The 24,309-nt window shown below is 38.8% G+C and overlaps 1 protein-coding gene across 4 annotated transcripts in view; it reads right to left on the bottom strand.

The window, feature by feature from the left end:
• SPAG17 (sperm associated antigen 17) overlaps window positions 1-24,309 on the bottom strand; it is a 242,230-nt gene that overhangs the window by 67,086 nt on the left and 150,835 nt on the right. For all 4 annotated transcript variants that reach the window (XM_058716054.1, XM_058716052.1, XM_058716053.1 and 1 more), the window contains exons 27-31: window positions 23,411-23,589; window positions 20,917-21,076; window positions 12,230-12,447; window positions 10,126-10,270; window positions 8,232-8,386 (exon numbers count right to left, since the gene is read on the bottom strand). In XM_058716054.1, the coding sequence (XP_058572037.1) occupies window positions 8,232-8,386; window positions 10,126-10,270; window positions 12,230-12,447; window positions 20,917-21,076; window positions 23,411-23,589 (857 nt within the window). The remainder of the gene's footprint in view (window positions 1-8,231; window positions 8,387-10,125; window positions 10,271-12,229; window positions 12,448-20,916; window positions 21,077-23,410; window positions 23,590-24,309) is intronic.

The raw sequence follows: 24,309 nt of genomic DNA, 5'->3' as shown, positions 1-24,309 counted from the left end.
GATATATCAAATTTTGTTTACTTATGAGTTGATGGACACGTGTTATTTTCACAATCTTGCTATTATTCACAATGCTATCAACATCTGTATACAAGCTTTTGAGTGGACCTACATTTTAATTTCCCTTGGATATCTACCTGGGAGTAGAATTGTTGAGTCAGATGATAACTCTATTTTTCACTTTTTGAGGAACTGTTTTCCAAAGGGATTGCACCATTATGCATTCCTACCAACAGTGCATGAGGGTTCCAATTTCTCTGCATCCTCCCTAACACTTATTATTGTCTGTCTTTTGTAGTCTAGTCATGTTGGGAAGTGGTATTTCATCGTTGAATTTTTGCAATTCCCTGAAGACTAATGATGTTGAGCATTTTTTCATGTGCTTATTTGTCATGTATATATCTTCTTTGGAGAAATGTCTATTCAAATCCTTGCCCATTAAAAAAATTGGGTTATTAGTCTTCATTGTTGAGTTGTAGTAGTTATTTATATATTCTGGATACTAGACTATTATCATATATGATTTACAAATAATACCTTCCATTTTATAGGTTGTCTTTCCACTTTCTGGGTGGTGTCCTTTAAAACACACTTTTTTTCACTTTGACAAAGCTTGGGCTTTGGGTGTCATATCTAAGATGCCCTTGTCAAATTCAAGGATATGAGGATTTGCACAATGTTTTCTCCTAAGAGGTCTATAATTTGCATTTTTACAGTTAAGTCCTTGCTGCTTTTGAGTTCATTTCTGTGTGTAGAGTGAGGTACAGGTCCAACTTTATTCACCATTTGTTGAAAGACTATTCTTTCCCCCATTGAGTTATCTTGGCATGCTTGTAAAAAAATTATGGACCACAGGTTGATAATAAATAAATACTTAGTTCTAGTCTATTGGTCTATATGCCTATCCTTATTCTATTAAAAATTTTTTTAATGTTTTTATTTTATTTTTGAAAGAGAGAGAGAGAAACAAAATTCAAGCAGAGGCGGGGCAGAGAGTGAGGGAGACACAGAATCCGAAGCAGGCTCCAGGCTCTGAGCTGTCAGCACAGAGTCCTATGCGGGCCTCAAAACCAGGAAGTGTGAGATCGTGACCTGAGCAGAAGTCCGATGCTTCACCGACTGAGCCACCCAGGTGCCCCAATGCCTATCCTTTTCTAGAACCACACTGTCTTGATTACTATAGCTTTGCAGTAAGTTTTAAAATCAGGAAGTGTCAGTCATCTAACTTCGTTCTTTTTCAGGATTGTCTTGGTTATTCTGAGTACCTCAAATTTACATAAGAATTTTAGTATCAGCTTATCAATTTTTGCAAAAAAGGCAGCTGGGATGTTGATGAGGAATGTAGGGAGTACTGCAATCTTAACGAGATTAAGTCTTCCATAAACTTAGTATGTAATGTTTTTCCATTTATTAAGTTTTCTTTAATTTTGTTCAGTGATATTTTGTAGTTTTCAGTGTTTAAGTCTTATACTTCTCTTATTAAATTTATTTCTAAGTATTTTATTCCTTTTTTTAAATCCTCATCACCTCTTTCGCCCATCCCCTACCCCCTTGCCTCTGGTAACCATCTGTTTGTTCTCTATAGTTAACAGTCTATTTCTTGTCTTGTCTTTCTCTCTTTTTTCCCCCTTACGTTCATCTGTTTTGTTTCTTAAATTCCACATATAAGTGAAATCAGATGGTATTTGTCTTTCTCTGATTGACTTATTTCACTTAGCATTATACTTTCTAGATCCATCCATGTTGTGGCAGATGGCAAGATTTCATTCTTTTTCATGGCTGAGTAATACTCAGTTGTATATATACCACATCTTCTTTATTCATTCATCTATTGATGGACACTTGAGCTGCTTCCATAATGTGGCTATTGTAAATAACACTGCAATATCTTTCTGAATTAGGGGTTTTGTATTTTTTGGGTAAATACCCAGTAGTGCATTTAGTGGATTGTAGGGTAGTTTTTTTTTTTTAACTCTTTGAGGGAATTCCATAATGTTTTCCACAGTGGCTGCACCAGTTGCATTCCTACCAACGGTGCAAAAGTGTTCCTTTTTCTCAACATCCTCACTAACACTTGCTGTTTCTTTTGTTGCTGAGTTTAGCCATTCTGACAGGTGTGAGGTGATATTTCATCAGAGTTTTGATTTGTATTTCCCTGATGATGAGTGATGTTGAGCATCTTTTCATGTATATGTTGGCCATCTGGATGTTGTCTTTGGAAAAAAGTCTGTTCATGTCTTCTGCCCATTTTCAAATTGGATGACTTGTTTTTTGTGTGTGTTGAGTTGTGTAAGTTCTTTATATATTTTGGATACTAACTCTTTATCAAATATGTCATTTGCAAATATGTTCTCCCATTCAGTAGGTTTTCTTTTAGTTTTGTTGATTATTTCCTTCACTGTGCAGAAGGAATTTTGATGTCATCCGAACATTTTATTTTTGCTTTTGTTTCCTTTGCCTCAGAAAACATATCTAGAAAAATGTTGCTAGAGCCAATGTCAGAGAAATTACTGCCTGTGCTCTCTTCTAGGATTTTTATGGTTTCAGGCCTCACATTTAGGTCTTTAATCCATTTTGAGTTTATTTTTTTTGCATGGTGAAAGAAAGTGCTTGAATTTCATTCTTTTGTATGTAGCTGTCCAGTTTTCCCAATGCCATTTGTGGAACAGAAGTATTTTATTTCTTTTGATGCTACTTTAAATGGAATTATTTTATAAATTTCAATTTTGGATTGTTCATTGTTAATGTAGAAAATACAGGGGCGCCTGGGTGGCTCAGTCAGTTAGGCGGCCAACTTCGGCTCAGGTCATGATCTCGCGGTCCGTGAGTTCGAGCCCTGCGTCGGGCTCTGTGCTGACAGCTCGGAGCCTGGAGCCTGTTTTGGATTCTGTGTCTCCCTCTCTCTGACCCTCCCCCATTCATGCTCTGTCTCGCTCTGTCTCAAAAATATATAAATGTTAAAAAAAATTAAAAAAAAAAGAAAATACAATTGATTTTTGTATATTGATCTTACACCTTGCTGAACTTTTATTAGTTCTAATGGTGTGTGTGTGTGTGTGTGTGTGTGTACATTGAATTCCTGGTGGATTGTATTCCTAAGAATTTTCTAAATACATTTTTTCATCATCTTAAAAAAAAAAAGAAAATCTTTTACTTCTTTCTTTCCAATTTGCTTGCACATTATTTGTTTTTATTGTCTGATTGTCTTGGTTATAGCAATCAGTACAATGTTGAGTTAGAAGGGTGAGAGCAAACATTCATGTCCCATGTCTGATCTTAGGGGAAATCTTACCAATAAGGATGCTCTTTGTTAGCTATGGTGTTGTTTTTGTTTTGTTTTGTTTTGTTTGTTTGTTTTTAGTAGATGCCCTTTATCAGGTTGAAGAAGTTTCCTTCTATTCCTACCGCTTTGAGGTTTTTTTTTTTTTAATCATGAAAGGGCTTTGAATTATGTAGAATGCTTTTTCTGAGTCTTATTTGGATAATCATATGGTTTATGTCCTTTATTCTATTAATATAGTATATTATATTGATTGATTTTTTCATCTTGAACCAACCTTGCATTCCGGGGATAAATCCTACTTGGTGACAATTTATAATCCTTTTTACATGTTGCTGGGTTCAGTTGGTTAGCATTTTCTTGAGGATTTTTATCTATGTTCATAATAAACATTGGTCTGGAGTTTTCTTGTGATGACTTTGTCTGGTTGTAATATCAGTGTAATATGTACATGCTAGCATTAGTTGGGAAGTGATTCCTCCTCTTCTATATATTGGAAGAGTTTGGGAAAATTATTCAATGTTAATTCTTCCATAAATATTTGGTAGAATTCACCAGTGAAGCCATCTGGACCTGGGTTTCTCTGAGTGCTATACTTTAAAATTACCAATTAAATCCCTTTATTTGTTATAGGTCTATTCTAAATTTTTAGTTCTTCTTGACTCAGTTTTGGTAGTTTGTACCTTTCCAGAAATTTATCTTTTTCATCTATGGTATCTAATCTGTTGGTATTCGTAGTATTTCCTTATAATCTTTTTCATTTCTGTAAGGATAAAAATGTTTTCTCTTTCATTCCTAAATCTAGTAATTTGGGTCTCCCCTCTCTCTCTTTCTCTCTCTCTGTCTAGCTAAAGGTTTTGTTGACCTTTTCTATTCTGTTTTTTTATTTATTTCTATTTTTATCTATTTTTTACTTCTATATGCTTGCTTTTAGTTTCCCTTCTTTTTTCTAGGTTCTTAGGGTGGAAGTTTAGGTTATTGATTTGAAATCTTCTTAGTATACACATTTAGACATATAAAGCTATAATTTTCCTCTATGCATTGCCTTAGCTGCATTGCATAAGCTTTGGTATGTTAAGCTTTTAATTTCAGTCATCTCAAAGAAATCTCTTTGTGATTTCTTCTCTGTGTTAAGTTTCACATATTTGTGGATTCTCCAAATATGTGATTCTTTCTGATTTTTAATTTAATTCCATGGTGGTGGTAGAACATATTTTGTATGATTTTGAACGTTTTAAATCTACTGAGACTTGTTTTGTGGTGTAACACATTGTCTTTCCTAGAGAATATTCCATGTGCACTTGAGAATAATGCATTTTGTTGTTGAGTGGAGTGTTCTATAGGTGTCTAGTGGGTCTCATTGGCTTATTCTGGTGTTTAAGTCTTTTATTTTTCTTTTATCATTCACTTTTATGGTATATTGCTCAATCTATTACTGAAAATGGGCTACTAAAGCTTCCAATTATTGTTGAATGGTCTATTTCTTCTTTTAACTATGCCAGTCTTTACCATTTAAAATAAGACATTTTAAATTGTATAATGTACAACTCTGGAATTATTCATGTTATTGGGAAAATAAGTAAAGTTCTGCACCATAAGATGGCCCACGGGACTAACATAAGGTCTAGAGACTCCTCTCCCAGGTTCTTCTTCCTGCCCTGCTTGCCTGCAGGCAAGTAATTTGCCTGCGCCAAATTACTACTAATGCAGAATATGGAAGTAACATAACATAAATTGTCTCCCGTGCTTGTGCTCAGGACTCAGATCTCTGGAGAAGGACCTCTTCTGAGCCTGCTGGTGTAAAATAAAACTCTGATCCATCAAGATCTCCGAGTGTCACTTGGTTTTTCCACCAGTGATCTAGCCTGGTTCCATAACAATGTGTTTAGGGACTGTGTTGTTCGGTGCTTAATATGTTTATAATTGTTATGTTTTCTTGATGGATTAATCCTTTTATCATCAGAACATAACCTCTTTGTCTCTGGTAATATTTTGTTGTAAAGTCTATTTTGTCTGAATTAGCACAGACACTCTAGTTCCCTTTCAATTACTTAATCTAGGTATATCTATTTTCAGCCTTTTCCCTTCAACCTATTTGTGTCTTTGACCATATAAGTGTATCTGTTGTAAAGAGCATATATTTGGATCATGTTTTTAAATCCATCCTTCCAATATCTGCTTTTTTATTGGATTGTTTCCAATACTGATACTGATACTGAGAAGGTCAGAATTACATCTTCCAATTTTCATTTGTTTTCTATATGCCTTATGCTTCTTTTTCCTCTCAATTCATCCATTACTGCCTTCTTTTGTTTTAAACAGGTATTTCTAGTGTGCCCTTTTAGTTCCCCTATTGTTTCTTTTACTATATATTTTCAGTTATTTTCTTAAAGTTTCTTGAGGATCACAAATAATGTCTTAATTTATAATCATCTACATGTACTTAATACTAACTTAATTTCAATATTATATAAAGTCTTTATTCCTATATAGCTCTATTCCTCCCCTCTCCTCTTTGTGTTATTATTGTTAAAGAAAATTACATGTTTATATGTTATAAGTGCATATTCTTTGGAATCTAGAAAGCCACATACACGTGCAGGACTGTGTGCATGCCCAGAAAATAACTCTGAGAGCCCTAATCTTTCACCCTTGCTGATAAAGAGGATCTGCATAAGCAGGGAGTGAAGGCTAAGTAGAGGGAGCTTTCTCTAGCTTCCAGCTGGAACACTGGAAAAAATACTGCAGCATGCAGACCAAACCCTCAGTAGAGGATGATTCCAAGCAATATGTCAGAGCTTTTCAAAGCCTTCTAAGGACTTCTGTTCCCCAGCTGTTGCTTTTAATGTTTTTGTTTATTCTTCTTTGTTATTGCCACTTCAGGCAGCCATAATGTTAGCTTCCCACTGTTCGGGGAGAAGTCTGTTTGTAGTGAGTAAGCTCAGAGTCAGATGAAACAAAGACAATGCTTGCAAATGGGGTTTCCAGAAAACTGCCAGACAGGTCAACAATGACAATATTTTGTGGTGGGACTTTTGGGGAGCTCTAAGTCTATTCTTCCTCTTTAAGTGGATACTGGCATGCTGGTTTTCATTGCTATCATGAATGTGAGGGTGTTGATTTTCAAGGCTACCATGAAGCTAGGGGAGGGGAGGGGATTATGGCAAGTGAAATCACCAGGAATCTTGCTGTACTTCCTGAGAATGAGTCTTCGTCTTTCTTTGTTTTTCTGATTGTTGTAATCCTTTGGTTAATTTTCAGCGTTCTGAAAAAGTTGATTTTGACAATATTTTCAGTTTTCTAGTTGTTTTTATGGAGTAGTGTACTTCTGGAGGTCCTTACTCCACCATTCTGGAAGTGTCTCATACTGACTATACGAACTGTTATACCTGCTTCTTCTTTGATGCTTTGGTTAATCTTTTTGTGCTGCTAAGGAGCAATGGTGGACAATACCAAGCTCTACCTCTCTTTTTATACATTACCCAAAATCCAGCTTCGCTTATCATCTGCCCATTGTCCTAATGCTGGTGAGTGAGGAAGTGATGACCAACCCATGGGTGGGGGTGGGGGGTGCAGAAGGCACGCCATCTTTCAGTTCTATACAACTAGAGAACTATAATAGGTGTTGGTAAATTTATTTGGAGTTTTGTTGTTGTTGTTGTTTTCTTTTTTTCCAGTTGGGAACTAAGGTCTGTGTATTTCTCAATCAGGAGTGATTGGCCTTCCAATCCTTTCTCCGGCTGTGTTTTGGGAGATTGAGCAAACCTGGGAGGAACAAGTGACTACATAATAGTGGCAGACACTCAATGTCTCTAAGTTGGATCTCTTTTCTGTTTGGGTCTCCTCCTCCAGTGCCAACTGTCATTGGTTCTAAAATTCCTTTGCCCTCATAGTTGTAACCATTAGAGTTTGGGACTATGATAAAAACAAAAGGCAAAAGCTGGCCTTATCACAGAATCTTAGGGGATTCTCTTGACCTCTGGTAGCACACAAGGTACTAGATTGTGGATGTTGCCAATCTGCCGAAAAAAATGGACATTCTGAATGTTGTAGAAGAAAAATTGCGCCCCTTGGCCAACTGCAACACTTTACAGTCACGTCTCACTTTCAGCACCTGCCTTGCCCCCTAACAGTCTACACTGGAAGAAGAGGGAGAGAAAGGTGGGCGTGGGGGGAGGATGAACTGGCCTTCAGCAGCTTCCACAGTAACAAATGAGCTGTATGTCCATCATCTTCAGGCTTTGAGCTGTCAGCATCCGGTGACATTGTGTCTGACATCCTGGCACTTGTGTCTCTTCTCCAGCAAGCAGAATGACAAGAGCAAATCCTTCTAAGGCTAAAGGGACTGCAGGCTGACACTGGGTGGTTGTGATTAATAGGGAAATGTAGGGAGGTACAGGAGCTGCTAACAGTGTTCCTCCCTGACCCTTCAAGAACAAACTGCCCTCCTAGGACCACACAGGCCTTATGCTCCCCGCCCCCCATCCTGTCAGGACATTAGGTAGAGTGAAGGTGGGCTGGAGATGGGAAGGACGGGAGAATATGAATGAGGTCAGAGGTCGCAGGAGGTGAAGCCGGTCGGGTAGGCACAGGAGAGACCACATGAGGGCTTCTAACAGTGCCTGCCACCTACCACATAAAAGATCCCCACCAACTACATTCTGGTTTAAAACCTTGATCCAAAAATGCCAAAGCATTGTAAGACAAGCGGGACATTTGTTGTTGTTGTTATTGTTGTTGTTTTGTTTTGTTTTGTTTTTGTTTCTTTCTGCAATGGATTGTCAGAAGAAGGTGAACAAGTAAAAAAGAGATTGAGAAATGTGTTCTAAGAACATGAGACAAAAGGAACATCAGCCGTACATGGCAGGCATGTTCACCGCCCCTGAGGAGTGGGTTCTCTTAGTAGAATGGATGCTTGTTTCTGGCACCCCTCATTTCCCCACAGACCCACCTGATACGTTCCCTGTGGTTTTGCGATAATAGATGTCCCATCCCCAAAGGTGGCACAGCAGCTACTGTCCTCGCAGTTAGTGATGACAGTGGCATAGTGTGCGTTTTCGATCCGCATGCACTTCACTTGCCTGGTGACCGTTTGAGGACTTTCGGCTGCAAGCAAATGCAAGGTAAGCAGATGTGACAGGATGCACACATTGGGAAACACGCCCACCTGCTGGGTTTGTTCCTGTCTCCTGGCCCCTGGACTAGCGGTGGAGACGGGTGCTGAGGACTCACACCACTGGGCTGGTGTGTGTGGCCCACTCACTGTCAACGCAGAGTCATTCTTCCAGAACAACTCTTCCTACTTAATTTAGTGTGCTATTTTGTCCTACTATGTTTATTTTGAAAAATTGAAAACACCCAGAGGAGCATAAATTATTTAATTTTTCATATACTCACCAATCAAAAGGTACACTTGTTAGTGTTTTACCATATTTGTTTCAACATTTTTCATATGTATACAAGAGAAAAATTACAGGTGAGTTGAAGTTCACTTTTCTCCTGGTCCCTGGGTTTACTCCTTTCTCTTGAAATCTATTTTTATCTTTTATATAAATATGTGTATCAAAAATAATGTGTAATCTTTTGTGGGCTTTAAATATGCGTAGATTATATATCACTGTATGTATCATTCTGCACCTACTTTTTTGTACTTAACATTGCTTTGAGAACTTCAGCCCTCTTGATATACAGGTGTGTGGCTATATATGTGTGGATATACTTCATTCCTTTTAACTACTGTATAGTATTCCTTTATAAGATTGTACTGCCTTCTATTTTCCTATTCTGGTGTTGAGGCCATTTATTTACCAGTATTTTGATATTGGACTTGGATTTGCAAGTAATGCCCTGAACACGTTTCCTTGGACAAGTGTGTAAGAGTGTAGTAAGAGGAAGAGGAAGTGAAGTGGAGTTAGTGCATCGTATGATAGGCACATTAAATTGCCCTCTCCGGTGGCTCTTCTAATGTTCCCTCTAACCAGTGGGGTAGGAAGGTTGTTCTTTTCCCATTCACTTGCCAATTTTGTCGCACTTAATTTGGCGACATTTAATGAAGCATTTAATGCACTGACCAAATAAACTCTGGAATTAAAGAAAAGGGAGTCAGAGAATAATTTGTCTTTAAAAATCTTAAGAGGCGCCTGGGTGGCTCAGTTGGTGAAGCATCCGACTTTGGCTCAGGTCATGATCTTGCAGTTTGTGAGTTCGAGCCCCCGCTTGTTTTTCTCTCACACCACCTCTCTGATGAGAGGCGTGTTCAGAACTGAAGGAGGACCTGAGGTCACCTGTATGCAGATCAGATTCTTGAAGGATTAATGGAAACAGGTGTGAGCGCTGATGTCCAGGGCAATTGAGTCATGATTATTTACTTTTAATTGCCACCAATCTAGACCAGTCTAGGTTTTAGTGGTGAAAATAAGAAAAAGGTGCCAATACTATCTACAGCCAGCTAGGGCTTTTATCACTCCCGTGTCTGTTGAGGGTAAAGATTGTAACAGCAGGACCTAAGAGGCTCTGCTCTTGACTGCGCACGCACTCTTTGGTTGACAGAGTTCTTCAAAAAAATATTCTTCCTGTGTGTGTTAATAAGAGCAGTGAGGCTCCTCCTTGTCTTATTCTAAAGACATCAAATATTTGGGGCACCTGGGTGACTCAGTGGGCTGGGTGACCAACTCCTGATTTTGACTCGGGTCATGATCCTAGGGTCATGGGATTGAGCCCCATGTTGGGCTCTGTGCTGAGCATGGAGCCTGCTTGGGATTCTCTCTTCCTCTGCCCCACTCATGCTCTCTCTCTTTCTCTCGCTCTCTCTCAAAATAAAAAGGCAAAAGCAAAGGATAACTTACTTATTTCTTGATCATCCGGAGGCGTAATACAGTCTTCATAAACTTGATAAAAGGTTGTGATTCTGGTACCGTCAGCATGATCCACTATCCGCGTACCATCTTTCTTTTCCACAATGATCACTCTGTCTTCTCGAGTGATCATGACCTGAACATACAAAGGCAGAGCATGATCATTTGGTCAGGTGGGTTAGTCCCAAGTGCGTTTATTTTTATGCCTCATTGAATATCATCAAAATCCTGGTTATCTGTTTATAAGCTAAAGTTTTATCTCATCTACTTGGACAAAGCTTTACAACAATTCCTAGGAGGCGGGCAATGCTATCCCCATTTTGTAGATGATGGAAGTTAGGCTTGGAGAAGTTAAGAAATTTGCTCAAGGTCACTCAGCAAATGTCAGGGCTGGTGTCGACTAAGGCTGTTTGACTTGAACACCGATGCTCCTTCCATTGTCATGTATTTGTGAATGAAAAGTTAGTATCAGGACAGGCCTGGCCGAGTTCTGTCTGGGAACATGACCCCAGGTTCTGCCTCCTTGAAAACTATAGGTTTAAAGTAAGCATGGCCTGCTGAGGCTGCCTTTCCTATGCCAATCTTGGCCTAATGTCATCAGAACAGAAGGTGAATCATGCTCTTAACCACCATGTTCTGCAGAAGTATTCCTCATTGTACATACTGGTTGAGAGTTCCAAGGATAAGGACCTAAAATAATGAATAGTGTACATTTCTTTCTCATATATAGTGATTTATGCCTACTATAAAGAGATAAGAAGGCAATTATCACCTGCTTCCAACAGCCCCAGACATTTGAGTCAAAAAACAGCTGATAAACCCATTCTCACACCCATCTGGACTCTTTGGTGAAATATTGTGGCCCTTACAGTTAGGACAGTACAAGTTAGAAAATACTCAATGGTTGAATTATATATTATATAATTTGCAATTATTGCCAATTGGACACCATGACTGAAATATGTATTATATAAATTGCTATTATTGCCAATTGGACACCATGATTGAAATATGTATTATATAAATTGCTATTATTGCCAATTGGACACCATGATTGAAATATGTATTATATAAATTGCTATTATTGCCAATTGGACACCATCTGTGAAAGGAAGGGGAAGGAAGCATGAATGGGCAGAGGCAGAAGCTGAGCTGTGGCACAGACCCGACAAAGCCTCAGTCAACTGGCAGGAGCTCGGGAGCCAGCATCCCCTGCCCCAGTGTCCCAAGTCTGGTAGCAGGAGCCAGATTGGCATACCCCTGCCTCACTCAGTCACTGCACGCAGCTACCTTGGAACCATGTGAGTCAGGCAAAGCAACTCTCTGCAACTGAGGCAGATGCGGAAAGAGCTGAGAGCTGCCCAAGTGGAATCCAACACTTCCTGGATATATTCTTGACCACATTACTTAACTTGCGGAGGCCCAATTTCCTCCTCAGTGTCATATAATATTCATTGGTGCAAAGACTGAATGAGATAGTGTACACAAAACCCCAAGTCCCTAACAGAAATCCCGGCACACAGAAGGTGCTACCGTTCATCCCAGAAGTTTTGATTTCTTATCATTAATCAAACCATTATTTTCTATACCACTCATTTGTCACTTATTCTTAGGCCACAAATAAAATCTTTTGTATAGTTGCTCTGGAGTGTTGCTAAATTCTTGAATTATTTAATGTGAGTATCTCCTTAAATATACCATACATACTTTGCAGTCAAGGATCACGAGCAAATTTCTACCATTCATTGCAGCTGCACACAAAGAAGTAGGAACCAAGCACAGCCCCTCAACTTCTAGAAGATAAGACATACACACAAATACATTCAACATAAAGAAACACGTGACACAATCTTCTAAGTGTTAAAAGTGGTACATTCATGATCTGTTTCCCATTTCAAAAATTATTATTTCATGGCACGTTATGTTAGTCAAATAAACCACCCAGTGTTTTTGTGTTTGGGAAGACGGGTCCGTGCGTTCATCCATCCATCTAGTTACCAGTTACAGAAAACTAATTATTTGCCAGGCACTCTTCTATGTGTTTCAGAACTCTAATGACTTATAAAAATTTGCAACATACAATAGGTTGCCATACCGTTCCACTGACAGGATCTGTGGCCTTAAAGAATAATAATGGGGTCATGTCTGTGATTCTTTCCAGTCCTCTGGTGCCAATCCGATTTCCTTCAGGTGTGGTTGTAAACCAGGTGCCTACATGAACGTCTGCAGGAGTTACTGCTTGAACCATCTCTGGGTGAGGTTCATGGCTTTCATTCTTATGTGCCATTGATGACTGATTTTTGTGACTTTTTCCTGTAGAAGTTCAAGTAAAATCAAACACAATGTAACTATAATATCAGTTACATAAATTACTAAGTTTTAACACACTGTAAACTACCTCAGACACTGTGGCATAGAAATTATATGTAGTATTCATCAGTTATATTATTTTTCAAGTGGAAAAATATATCAAGTCATGCACTTGAACCTTGGCTGGATTCCCACCACCTCTCCCCAAATAGACACGTGCATATACAGCTCACCCTCTATGGCACAATACCTATTTGGTCAACTGCTGTATACCTTTGAGTATTGCTTATAGCTCCCTGGATTCCAGATTTGGGGCTCTGTTCCCTGGTTTTTAAAGCCTACCTTTGCTCCCTACTTTCGACTCCTTCTTTGACTTACTTAACTCTAGCATTATATGAGATTTTTAACTCTTCATTCCCCTGATTTTGTCATTTTGTTAGTCACAGATAGGAGACAGCTTTCTTCAGTCCTGGATCTGGAGAACTTTACCAACCAGGCATATATCCTTGGCCTCTCACTAGGGGAGAGGATTTGTAGAGTTCGACTACTCCATTGATAATCATCTGATGCATATCTCATCCCTATCCCTCCCTACCACGATCTATTTGGAAGACAGAAATGAAAAAGCCCTCAAGGAACTCTGAATAATGTCTCAATCCCTTTTTCAGGATAGATTTGCTCCATTGGTATGAATAATAATAAGTGATCTGTAGATGAAATTTTCCCATGTTATCAAACCTCAATGATGAAGTGAATTCAGACCCAGAAGCAAATTACAAGAAAAGATAGTAAAGGATTGTTAATTCTTGGAAGATTCCTCAGAGTCAGAGTATGAAATGTGCATCAGAGCATCGAACCTGGACTAATATGCAGACTCAGCTAATGGGAAGACCCAAATAAGACAGATACCATTGCCCTAGGATTTAATTTGGACTTACTTCTATTTCCAGAGCATTAAAAGAGCACTGAAAGATAGACCTGTAGAAATTATTTCGAATGAATCTCAGAGAGTCAAAGCGATAGAAATAATAAAAGAGAGGTAAAAATCTCTAATACATGCTTAATTAGAATTCTAAAAGAAGAGAAAAAAAGGAACAGAAACAATATTTGAGGAGAACTTTCCAGAATCAATGAAAGATATTAACCCAGAGATTTAAGAACCTCAACGTATACTAACTGGATAAATAAAAAGAAATCCACACCCAGCTAAACTGTATTGAAATTAAAATTAAAAAGAAAATATATTCAAGGCAGTTAGATTATCTTCACAGCAATAGCAATTAGACTGACAGCCAATTTTTCGACATCATCACTGGAAGCAAGAAGAGTATAGAGAATTTTTGTGAATATACTGAGAGAAAACATCTGTCAATCCAGAATTCTGTACCCAGTGAAATTATCATCAAAGGATGAAGACAACATAAACACATTTTTTTGGGAAGCTGTTATACGATAAATGGATTAGAAGCTCCAGTAAAAAGACAAAAATTATCAAACTGAATTTTAATAATATTACCCTGTAAGTTGCTCACAAGAGATACATTTAAACATAAACCACAGAAAGTAAAATAAAATATGAAAAAGTTACACTGTAAAGGGATTAATAGCTGGTGTGTCTATAATAATATAATAATATAACATAATAAGATAAGCAAAATACAATTTTGCCCTCATAGAATAGACATTAGGGCAAAAAAGAATCCTAGAACAAAAAACCACTGCATACTGATAAAATGTTAAATTCACCACAAAGATACTATAATTTTTAAATTTATAAGTATCTAAAACCATATCCTCAAAGTATATAAAGAAAAATTGGACAGAACTATTCAAAAGATGTAATAATTTCAGAAATAAAGAAGTAAAGATTAAATTATAAGGAGTATAGCACTGAGTAGACTATTCTACCCTTATTTAAACATACTTCTGCTGAAACAAATTGATACAGCAGATTAAAAATATCTGTGAAGTTATACAATACTGGTTGGTAAATTTGACCTGTAGAGCAAATATGGTTTGCTGTATGTTTTTGTATAGTCTGTGTAGTAACACTTCTTTTGACGTTTCTATATAATTAACAAATCAAAAGAATAATAATATCTTGTGATATGTGAAAATTACATGAAATTCAAATTTTAGTGTTCATAAGTAAGTTTTATGTAAACACAATACAGCATGCTCATTTGATTATGTATTGTCTATGGCTACTTTCGTGTAATAAGGGCAGAGTTGAGTAGTTGTGACAGAGATAATACAGCTCACAAGGTCTAGGTCAAATATTTACTATCTTGCCCTTTGCAGAGAAGTTTGCTGAACTTGAAAATGGACCAGACAACACAACCAACAGGTTTGATCTAATAGACACAAAGAGAACACTATACTCAATAACTACAGGATACATGCCCTTCCAATCACACACAGACTTTTTACAACACTTGCCCATATATGAGGCTATACATCATGTTTTGACAAATTTCAAAAGATTAGTTAAAAATCAATTATTAAAAAAAACCTAGAAACACTTCATAGTTTTGGAAATTCAAAAACATTATGGGTCAAAAAGGAGGTCATTATGGAAATTAGAAAATATTTAGAGCTAAAAATAAAGAAAATACTAAAGAGTATTTCTTGTGAGATGGGAGAAGTACTTCTGGAATGGCAAGAAAGGACCTTCAAAAAACCATTCTTCCATCAAAACAGTGAGAGCGCTGGGAAAAAATGATCAAAGTCAACTCTTTCAGAACTCTGGATATAAACCAAAGAATTGCAACAATCCAAGAAACAATTCAAGAAAACAGTTGAATCTCAGTAAGAATAACTGCTTTGTGTTGTTATAACTTGTCCAATTCTCACCCTCCATCCGCACCCACCCCCACCCCCCTCCATGCCCTCCACCCCATCTCCAGCTCTGCAGTAACCTTGAAAAACAGTAGCCTTGGAGTTACAGTAGCTGTGACAATCTGGCAGCCACTGGAGGGGGCAGATAGGCCTGCAATTCTCTCTAAAAGCCCCATTCCCAAAGACTTGTCATTGTTTGACTTCTCTGAAAACTCCCTGAAAATCCTCACCCTGACCTGGGTCAGAATTCACTTATTATAAACCACCTTTTCCTGGGGCTCCTGCTGAAAAAGTCAGTGGCGATTGTTCACAACGTGGCTGTCTAAGGCAGCAGTAACAGTTGGGGCAAAAAAGAGGCTGACCTAAAAACTTAAAAGGAAAAGCTAGAGAATGAGATGACCAAAGGGACTTTGAAAAACTGTCATTTTCCTAGGAATCTAGAAGGCCACATGTACATGCAGGATTGTACTCATGTCCAAAAAACACCTGAGAAACACGGGCTGAGTTTGAGGCTAAGGCTAGGGCCTAAACTGCGAGAGCCATGAAGGAATGCCCCAGTAAGCACACACATCCCCTTGGCAAAGGCTGGGAGACTTGTTGGTTTGAGGCATGTAAGGGAACCCCTGCCTAATCACTACCTGACCACTGGGCTAACAGAGCAGAAACTTCAGTAGCTACACAGGACAAAGGAAAGAGATTCACAAGAAGAAGTTCAGTAAAGTCACTAAACAAACAGCAATAACAGCAACAACAACAAACACTGGGGGTTAGGATCTTATTTCCAGAGTTGCTGCAAAACAAAAAAAGGGTAGAATAAGAAAGGTCAGCAAGATTTTAAGATACTAGCTCAAAATGCAAACAAAAAAATCAATTATATTGGTATACACCATCAGTGAACAATCCAAAAATAAAGAAAACAATTCCATTTATAATAGGATCAAGAATAAGACACGAAAAATTTAACAAAACAATCGTAATAATTGCACACCGAAAACTATAAGACAGTATGGATTGCAATTAAAGAAGTTCTAAGTAAGTGGAAAGATATCCCAAGTTCATGAATTAGGGACAATATTGTTAAGATGTCAATACTCTCAGAATTTAGCTACATGTTCAGTGGAATCTCTATAAAAATCCCAGCTGCCTCTTTTGTAGAAATTGACAATCTGTCCCCAAAATTCATAAAGAAATGCAAGGGACCCAGAGTAGTCCAAACAACATTAAAAAAGTAAAACGAACATGGATGACTCCCACTTTCCAGTTTCAAACTTATAAACCTGTAGTAATCAGGACAGTGATATGTTGGCATAAGGACAAACATATTTATCAGTGGAGCAGAAGTAAGAGTCCAAAAATAAACCTTACCATTGATGGTTAATTGATTCTTGACTGAGGTGCCAACCAATTCAATGGGGGAAATAATTGTTTTTTAGTAAGCTCAAAAAAATGAATCTGGACCCCTATCTCTTGTCGTATAAAAAATTATATAAAGAGGCACCTGAGCAGCTCAGTTGGTTGAATGTCTGACTTCGGCTCAGGTCATGATCTCATGGTTCATGGGTTTGAGCCCCACGTTGGGCTCTGTGCTGACAGCTCAGAGCCTGGAGCCTGCTTCAGATTCTGTGTCTCCCTCCCTCTCTGCTCCTTCCCCACATGTGTGCACATGCTCTCTCTCTCTCTCTCTCTCTCTCTCTCAAAAGTAAATATTTTTTAAAAGTTCTATGAAAATGGATTTAAAAACCCAAAATTCAAGAACTAAAAATATAAAACTCGTAGAAGAAAATATAAGAATAAATCTTTGTGACTTTGGATTATTCACTAATTTCTTAAATATAATAACAAAACCACAAGCAACCAGAGGGGGGAAAAAAGCAGATACATTGGACTTCAGCAAAATGGACACCATGAAAAGACATCATGAAGAATGTAGAAAAAGAGCACAAAGAATGGGAGAAAATATTCACAAATCATGTATCTGATAAGGAAGTTGTATCCAAAGTATACAAAGTATACTTACAACTCAATAATAAGAGGATGGATAACTTACTAAAAAATTGGGGAAAGGGTTTGAATAGACATTTCTCCAAAGAAGGTAAAAAATGGCCACTAAGCACCTGAAAAAGTGTTCAACATGCTGGTGAAAAATAAAATAAGGCGGCTGTTTTGGAAAACAGTTTATCAGGTGCTCAAAACGAGAAACACAGAGTTATTATTCCAGCAATTCCACTCCTGGTTTATGTACTCAAGAGAAATGAAAATATCTGTCCACACAAAAACTTGTACAGAAATGTTTGCATCAGCTTTATTTGTAATTTCCTAAAAGTAGAAACGACCTATATGTCCACCATTGATGAATGTGTAAACAAAGTGTGGTATATCCATACAAGAGAATATTCTTCGGCTATAAAAATGAGGTACTGACACAAGTTACAACATAGATGACCCTTGAAAATATTACACTAGATAAAAAGAAACCAGTCACAAAACGTCTTATATTGTATGCTTCTGTTTATATGAAATGTCCAGAATGTGTAAATCCATAGAAACAGAAAGTAGATTAGTGGTTCCAAGGTCCTGGGTGGAGGGGAAAAGAGAGTGTTGGCTCATGGGTACTGTTTTTTCCCACAGAGAGTAAAATTATTCTGTATGATATTGTAGTGGTAGGATTCACTACATTATGCATTTGTCAAAACTCTTAGAACTGTACATATCAAAGATTGAACCCTAATGCAAACTATGGACTTCAGTTAATAATAATGTATCAATATTGGTTCATCAATTGTAAGACATGTGTTTATTAACTTTTTTTAATGTTTATTCATTTTTTTTTGAAAGATAGAGACGGAGCACAAGCAGGGGTGGGGCGGAGAGAGAAGGGGACCCAGAATCTGACGCAGGCTCCAGGTCCTGAGCCATCAGCACAGAGCCCAACGTGGGGCTTGAACTCATGAACCACGAGATCAAGACCTGAGCTGAAGTCAGACGCTCAACTGACTGAGCCACCCAGGCGCCCCATGACATGTGTTTAAAACAGGGAAAACAGTGAGCCAGATAGAGAGGAAGCACGGAGGAATTCTGTACTTTCTGCACATTTTTTCTGCAAACCTAAAATTGCTCTTAAAAACAGAGTGTAGTGGGGCCCCTGGGTGGCTCAGTTGGTTGAGCGACCGACTTTGGCTCAGGTCATGAACTCACAGTTTGTGAGTTCAAGCCCCGCGTTGTGCTCTGTGCTGATTACTCAGAGTCTGGAGTCTGCTTCAGATTCAGTGTCTCCCTCTCTTTCTCCTCCTCCCCCTGCTCACGCTCTGTCTCTCTCTCTCTCTCTCTCAAAACTAAATAAATATTTTTTAAAAACTTTTTAAAAAAGTCTAGAGGCACCTGGGTGGCTCAGTCAGTTGAGTGTTGGACTCTTGACTTTGGCTCAGGTCACGATCTCACAGTTGTAGGATCTAGCTCGGCACTGGGCTCTGTGCTGAAGTGTGGAGCCTGCTTAAGATTCTCCCTCTCCCTGTGCCCCTCTCCTGCCCATGCACTCTCTCTCTCTCTCTCTCTCTCTCTCTCTCTCTCTCTCAAAAAGAAAAAGTCTATTTGTTTTTTGTTTTGTTTTTAATTTTTTTTTAACGTTTATTTATTTTTGAGATAGAGAGAGACAGAGCATGAATGGGGGAGGGTCAGAGAGAGGGAGACACAGAATCTGAAACAGGCTCCAGTCTCTGAGCTGTCAGCACAGAGCCCGACTTGGGGCTCGAACTCACGGACTCACGGACCGTGAGATCATGACCTGAGCCAAAGTCGGCCGCTCAACCGACTGAGCCACCCAGGTGCCCCTGTTTTTGTTTTTAAAGTGAATGCATCACCTCGGATGGGAGGGCTTTGAAGAAATCTGGAGCACACCATGCTGGAGGTGGAAACTCTTTGGAACCCTGTGGGGTGCTAAGGAAAGTGGCCACCCTTACATGAAGTCCTCTCCTATCAGAAAAGGAAGGAGACTTTGAGCTGGGGAGTTTGAAAGCTACGAGGACGCTTTCATTCACTTCCACCAAGGACCTTTTGCTACTACCAAAGGAAAGTCTATTTCACTAAATTTTGAGTAACCAAAAAAAGGAATTCAATTTGCCTCTTGGTCGTTGGTTACTGTGGTGGTGGTGGGGAGGGGTGTGTGTGTGTGAAACTGACAAAGAAGATTAAATCCTGGTCTCAGACCATTTAAGTCAAATGAGAGATTGAGAAAAATTTGCAACGCAGGTGCCCAGATCCAAATCCCAGCTCTCCCACTTACTAGCTGAGAGGCCTCAAGGCAGTTATTTAACCTCTCTGTGTCTCAATTTCGTCATCTGTAAAGTGGGATTATTAAAATATATATCACACAGGGTTGCTATGAGGATTCACTGATTTAATACTTTAAAGTATTCAGAATTGTGCCTGGTACACAAACACACATGTCCTACATCTAAAGATCTCTTACAAATAAATATGTATGGGGCGCCTGGGTGGCTTGGTCGGTTAAGCGTCCGACTTCGGCTCAGGTCACGATCTCGCGGTCGGTGGGTTCGAGCCCCGCGTCGGGCTCTGTGCTGACAGCTCAGAGCCTGGAGCCTGTTTCAGATTCTGTGTCTCCCTCTCTCTGTGACCCTCCCCCGTTCATGCTCTGTCTCTCTCTGTCTCAAAAATAAATGTTAAAAAAAAAAAAATTAAAAAAATAAAAACAAATAAATACGTAAATAATGAACCTCCCAATGGTAAACAAGAAAATATGTGAATAGAAAAATTCATAAAGAAAAAAATTATTGAATATTCAACCTCACTAGTAATAAAGAAATGCAAATTAACACAATAATAAGATTATTAATTATCTATCAAATGGAATAAGATTAAGAGAATGAGGAAATCCAGCATCGGCAAGGGTATGAGGAAGGAAATATTTTCGTACAACACTGGAGGTAGGGGTGTAAATCGAGAATACCTCTGAGGAGAGCAATTTCATAATTTAGATTATGGCAGACACTGTTGATTGCCTACTCAACTGTTACCCGACTTCTTTTTTCCCTACAGGTAGTGCGCATCTCCTGAGAAAAAGGCCAGAAACGTCAAATGCTTGTTTTTCCAGCTTAGGTCCCTGGCCAGGTCTAGTCAGTGAGATATAAGGGAAGGTCTTCTGGTGGGGGAAGGCGGTGGAATCCAGAAATGTTTTCCTCCCTGATAGAGAGACAACCTTAAAAGTTCTTGTGTCCACTCTCTTCGCGTTTTGCTTTGAGGGTTACTACATGAGAACCTGGGGCCTTTGCAGCTCTGAGGAAAGTCAAGAGAACCAAAGAGATGCCTGCTTAGAACCTTGACATTGCCGATCTGGTCAACTAACCCTAAAACACTAGCCCAGCACTAGACCTAATGTGGAAGTGTATATAATGGCATAGGAAAATGTTCGTTATTTACTACCACGAGAAGGAAGCCATTCATGACAGTGTGTAATGCTGTGATTCCAATTAAAGTTTATACATATGTATATGCATCTATGAGTATAGATGAATATATTCATAGAAAAGATGAGAAGTAAAAGAATAACAATAATGAACATTTATGGAGCATTTGAAGGCTTATTAAATCCATTATAAACTGAAAGGCTTCAATTATTACCTTTCTTTGTGATGACAATCTCAGATGGTACAATTTCTGATTTATGCTGAGAAGCCGTGTCCATAAAGTCGCCGCTGTGAGGGCTTGTTGGCATTTCACCAGGAGGACAAACAGAACCTGAATCAGGACTACTGCTCACGGCACCATCGGCAAAGAGAATCTGAAGGAAAAGCGAAATCCTTACGTTCTCAGAAGCAAGCAAGAGGCTGGTTAACATTTAATGCTGTGTCAAACTGACATAAGTTAAAATAAATCCAAAGGAAAAACGCTCTTTGCAGACCTCCAGACTCAGCAACACAAACATAATATAGGAGGATAGATTGGGAGCGCAGAGAGAATAGCTTACTATCCAGCAAAATAATATTATTTAATGTTTTCCATTTACCTTCTATTTTGTTTCCTGTCTTTTTATTTCTTGTTTTTTATTGGATTAACTTGAGTTTTTATTTTCTCCGTTAAAAAAAAATTTTAATGTTTATTTATTTTAGAGAGAGATAGAGCATGAGCCGAGGCTCAGAGAGAGAAGGAGACACAGAATCCGAGGCAGGCTTCAGGCTCCGAGCTGTTAGCATAGAGCTTGCCGCAGGGCTTGAACTCACGAACCGTGAGATCATGACCTGAGCCAAAGTTGAACACTTAACCGACTGAGCCATCCAGGAACCCCTATTTTCTCTATTCTTTATCCTTCCCCTATGTCACTGGAAAATTATGCACTCTGTTGCAACTTACATAATGACTACATTTAAAACTTTATCACATATTTAAATGTTTAGTGTCTGTCGATATCTGTCTAGTAGATATGGTGTCTACAGGTGCTACAGATACATCTGTCTGGATCAATCTCTATTGCTCACCAATGAACATGACAAGAACCACCACCAGCTGCTGCTCATGAGAAATCTAACGTCCATCCCGTCCATTCTGTACTAGGTAACTGGTTTCCTTTAGGAAGCTTTCGGGATTGTCTATCTGCGCAGTCCCAAAACTGCACTACAACATATCTAGATGATCTTTTAAAGATTATTAGTATCAATCCTGATTGACTCTTGTTTAATCCAAAGTATTTTTTTTTTTCGTTCTGGGAAAATTCCCTATGTTGTTTCTTCCTTTATTTTCCTTCTTCACTCCCACCATTTTCTTCTTCTGGAGATTGTATTCTTCATATCCCTTTTCCATGTCTCTTAACTTTTCTCTCCCTCACAATCCACTCCCCCACCCCCCCAATTTTCACAATTATTTTTCTTGTTTTTTTCTCCTTTTAAATTTTTATTTATTTTGTATGTTTAAAGTTTATTTATGTTGAGAGAGAGAGAGACAGAGACAGAGAGAGCATGCATGAGCAGAGGAGGGGCAGAGAGAGAGGGAGAGAGAGAGAAGCCCAAGCAGGTTCCACACTGTCAGTGCGGAGCCTGACACGGGGCTTGGACTCAACCATGAGATCATGACCTGAGCCAAAATCAAGAGTGGGTCACTTAACTGACTGAGCCACCCAGGAACCCCTCTTAAATTTTTAATTGAAGTATACTGACATACACTATTATCTGACTTTCAGGTGTACAACATAGTGATTTGATACACAATTGTCATTTTTAGTATCTAAAAACTCTCGACTTTTTTTCCACAGCAACTGTTCTTTTTTTATTGTTATTTTATAGATTGTTAGCCTCTCAAGTGTCTGTCTATATTACTTCTACTCACTTCCAAGTTTTTTGTTTAACTATGCTTCTTCTTAGGTGCTCTGTCTTTAATTTTTTATTATTCTGTAATTTACTTTCATGCAGTTGGTTTTTTTGTAGGGTTGATGACTCTTGGGTGCACAGTCATATTTCTGTTTGAGAATCCCTGTTCACTTCTTGGTGGCGTAGCCGCTGGTCGCTGGGAAGGAATGGAGCAGGACACACATCTCCTGGGTATTTTGATGTCTGGTTGCCACCCTCCAGGTAGTAGTGAGTCACCTGGGACACTAACTCGATTTTCTGAGTGCAGATCTCCATCTGTGAAATGTCTGTGTTAAAACTTCTGAGTTTGAATTTTGCTGCAGGCTTTTCACTGTACATGTTTTAAACTTTCTTCTGTTTCTCCGTCAGTCTGATCTCACCTGACTTGCATTTTCTAGAAATTCTCACACAATTTTCATCCACTGATGACACATCTTGTTGTTTTCCAGTACAGTTGTGAATGCACTATTCAAAAGTATTTTTTTATTATTATTATTTTAAGGTGCCTTGAGAGGCAGAGGAGGCGAACACTGTGTTTAATCCTCAGCCTTCGTCATATATAGAATAAGCTTATTTATAATAAGGATACAAATAGTCTTATTGGCAGACTATTCTATTCTATTCTACTGTTCTATTCTCAATTTTCCATCTCCGGTGTCACTCCATTTTCAAGTGGGTTGTCCCTCTTACCTACCACAACACTACTCCTGACCCATAGCTTGTTTGTGTTTTACTTTGCAGCAGGAAGGAGAATTATTTATCTAACATTCTCTTACCTGTGTGGATCCATCCAACATGTACTTGACAACAGTGCCTTGCCTGGTGATAACTCTTGATGCCTCCTGTTCCACTGGTGGCATCACCGTCTTATAGTACTCATAGTGCTTCACCTTCTGGGGGTAGCTCTGCCGGACCATGATGTCCCAAGTGGGTTCCTCATCCATAACATTCCCATCTGAAAAAAAAGCAAGCCTTAATGTGAACTGGGCAATGCTGTGTGGCCGGTGTTTTATCTTGTTGCTTAATTGTTTTCATTCTTCTGTCTACAGCTGAGTAACAGGGCAGTTTCCATGTCATGACCGATGGCGCAGAGCACTGGTTCTTTTCTACCTTTGCTATGGTCAAATGTAGTAAAGAAGGTCATCTGTAGGTACTCAATAGGTACCTTCTCTATGTACAACCCATTCTTTCTCATGAGTTCTAGGACACCTCTGGCAAAATTAGGAAGGAAGCAGAGCTTTGCTGTCTTAGAGGTTCCCTTTCCTCCCTGTTGGCACTTTTCTCTTGCCCTTGACTAAGCTCTTGCCCCTGGGTGCTCAATGCTCTCCTGGTGACCCCTGGCTGCCTGGAGCCTCAGGGGGAGTCACTCACTTCAGGCTTGCCCTTCCAAAATATTTCATCATTTTTCAGAGTTAACATCATCCCCTCATCTCTAACCAAATCCAGATTTTTCTCAGCATTCTACTCTAAGCTGGCAATCAAGGAGAAAAGCACCTGGTAATTTCCTTCAAAAGAAAATATTAACGAGAATTCAGTTTTTGCTAACCGAATATTTTCCTCTTCTCAATTTGTAAAGTGGTTTATCAACATGTAATGATGGCATTTCAAGGACTGTATCAGGCTCATAGAAAAATATTTTGAAATGAGGGCCCTTCATGATACCCTCTAAGTCACA

The sequence above is a fragment of the Neofelis nebulosa genome, chromosome 2 (assembly GCF_028018385.1).
Source record: "Neofelis nebulosa isolate mNeoNeb1 chromosome 2, mNeoNeb1.pri, whole genome shotgun sequence".
Classification (NCBI taxonomy): Eukaryota; Metazoa; Chordata; class Mammalia; order Carnivora; family Felidae; genus Neofelis; species Neofelis nebulosa.
This window is presented reverse-complemented; position numbering and strand designations above follow the sequence as displayed.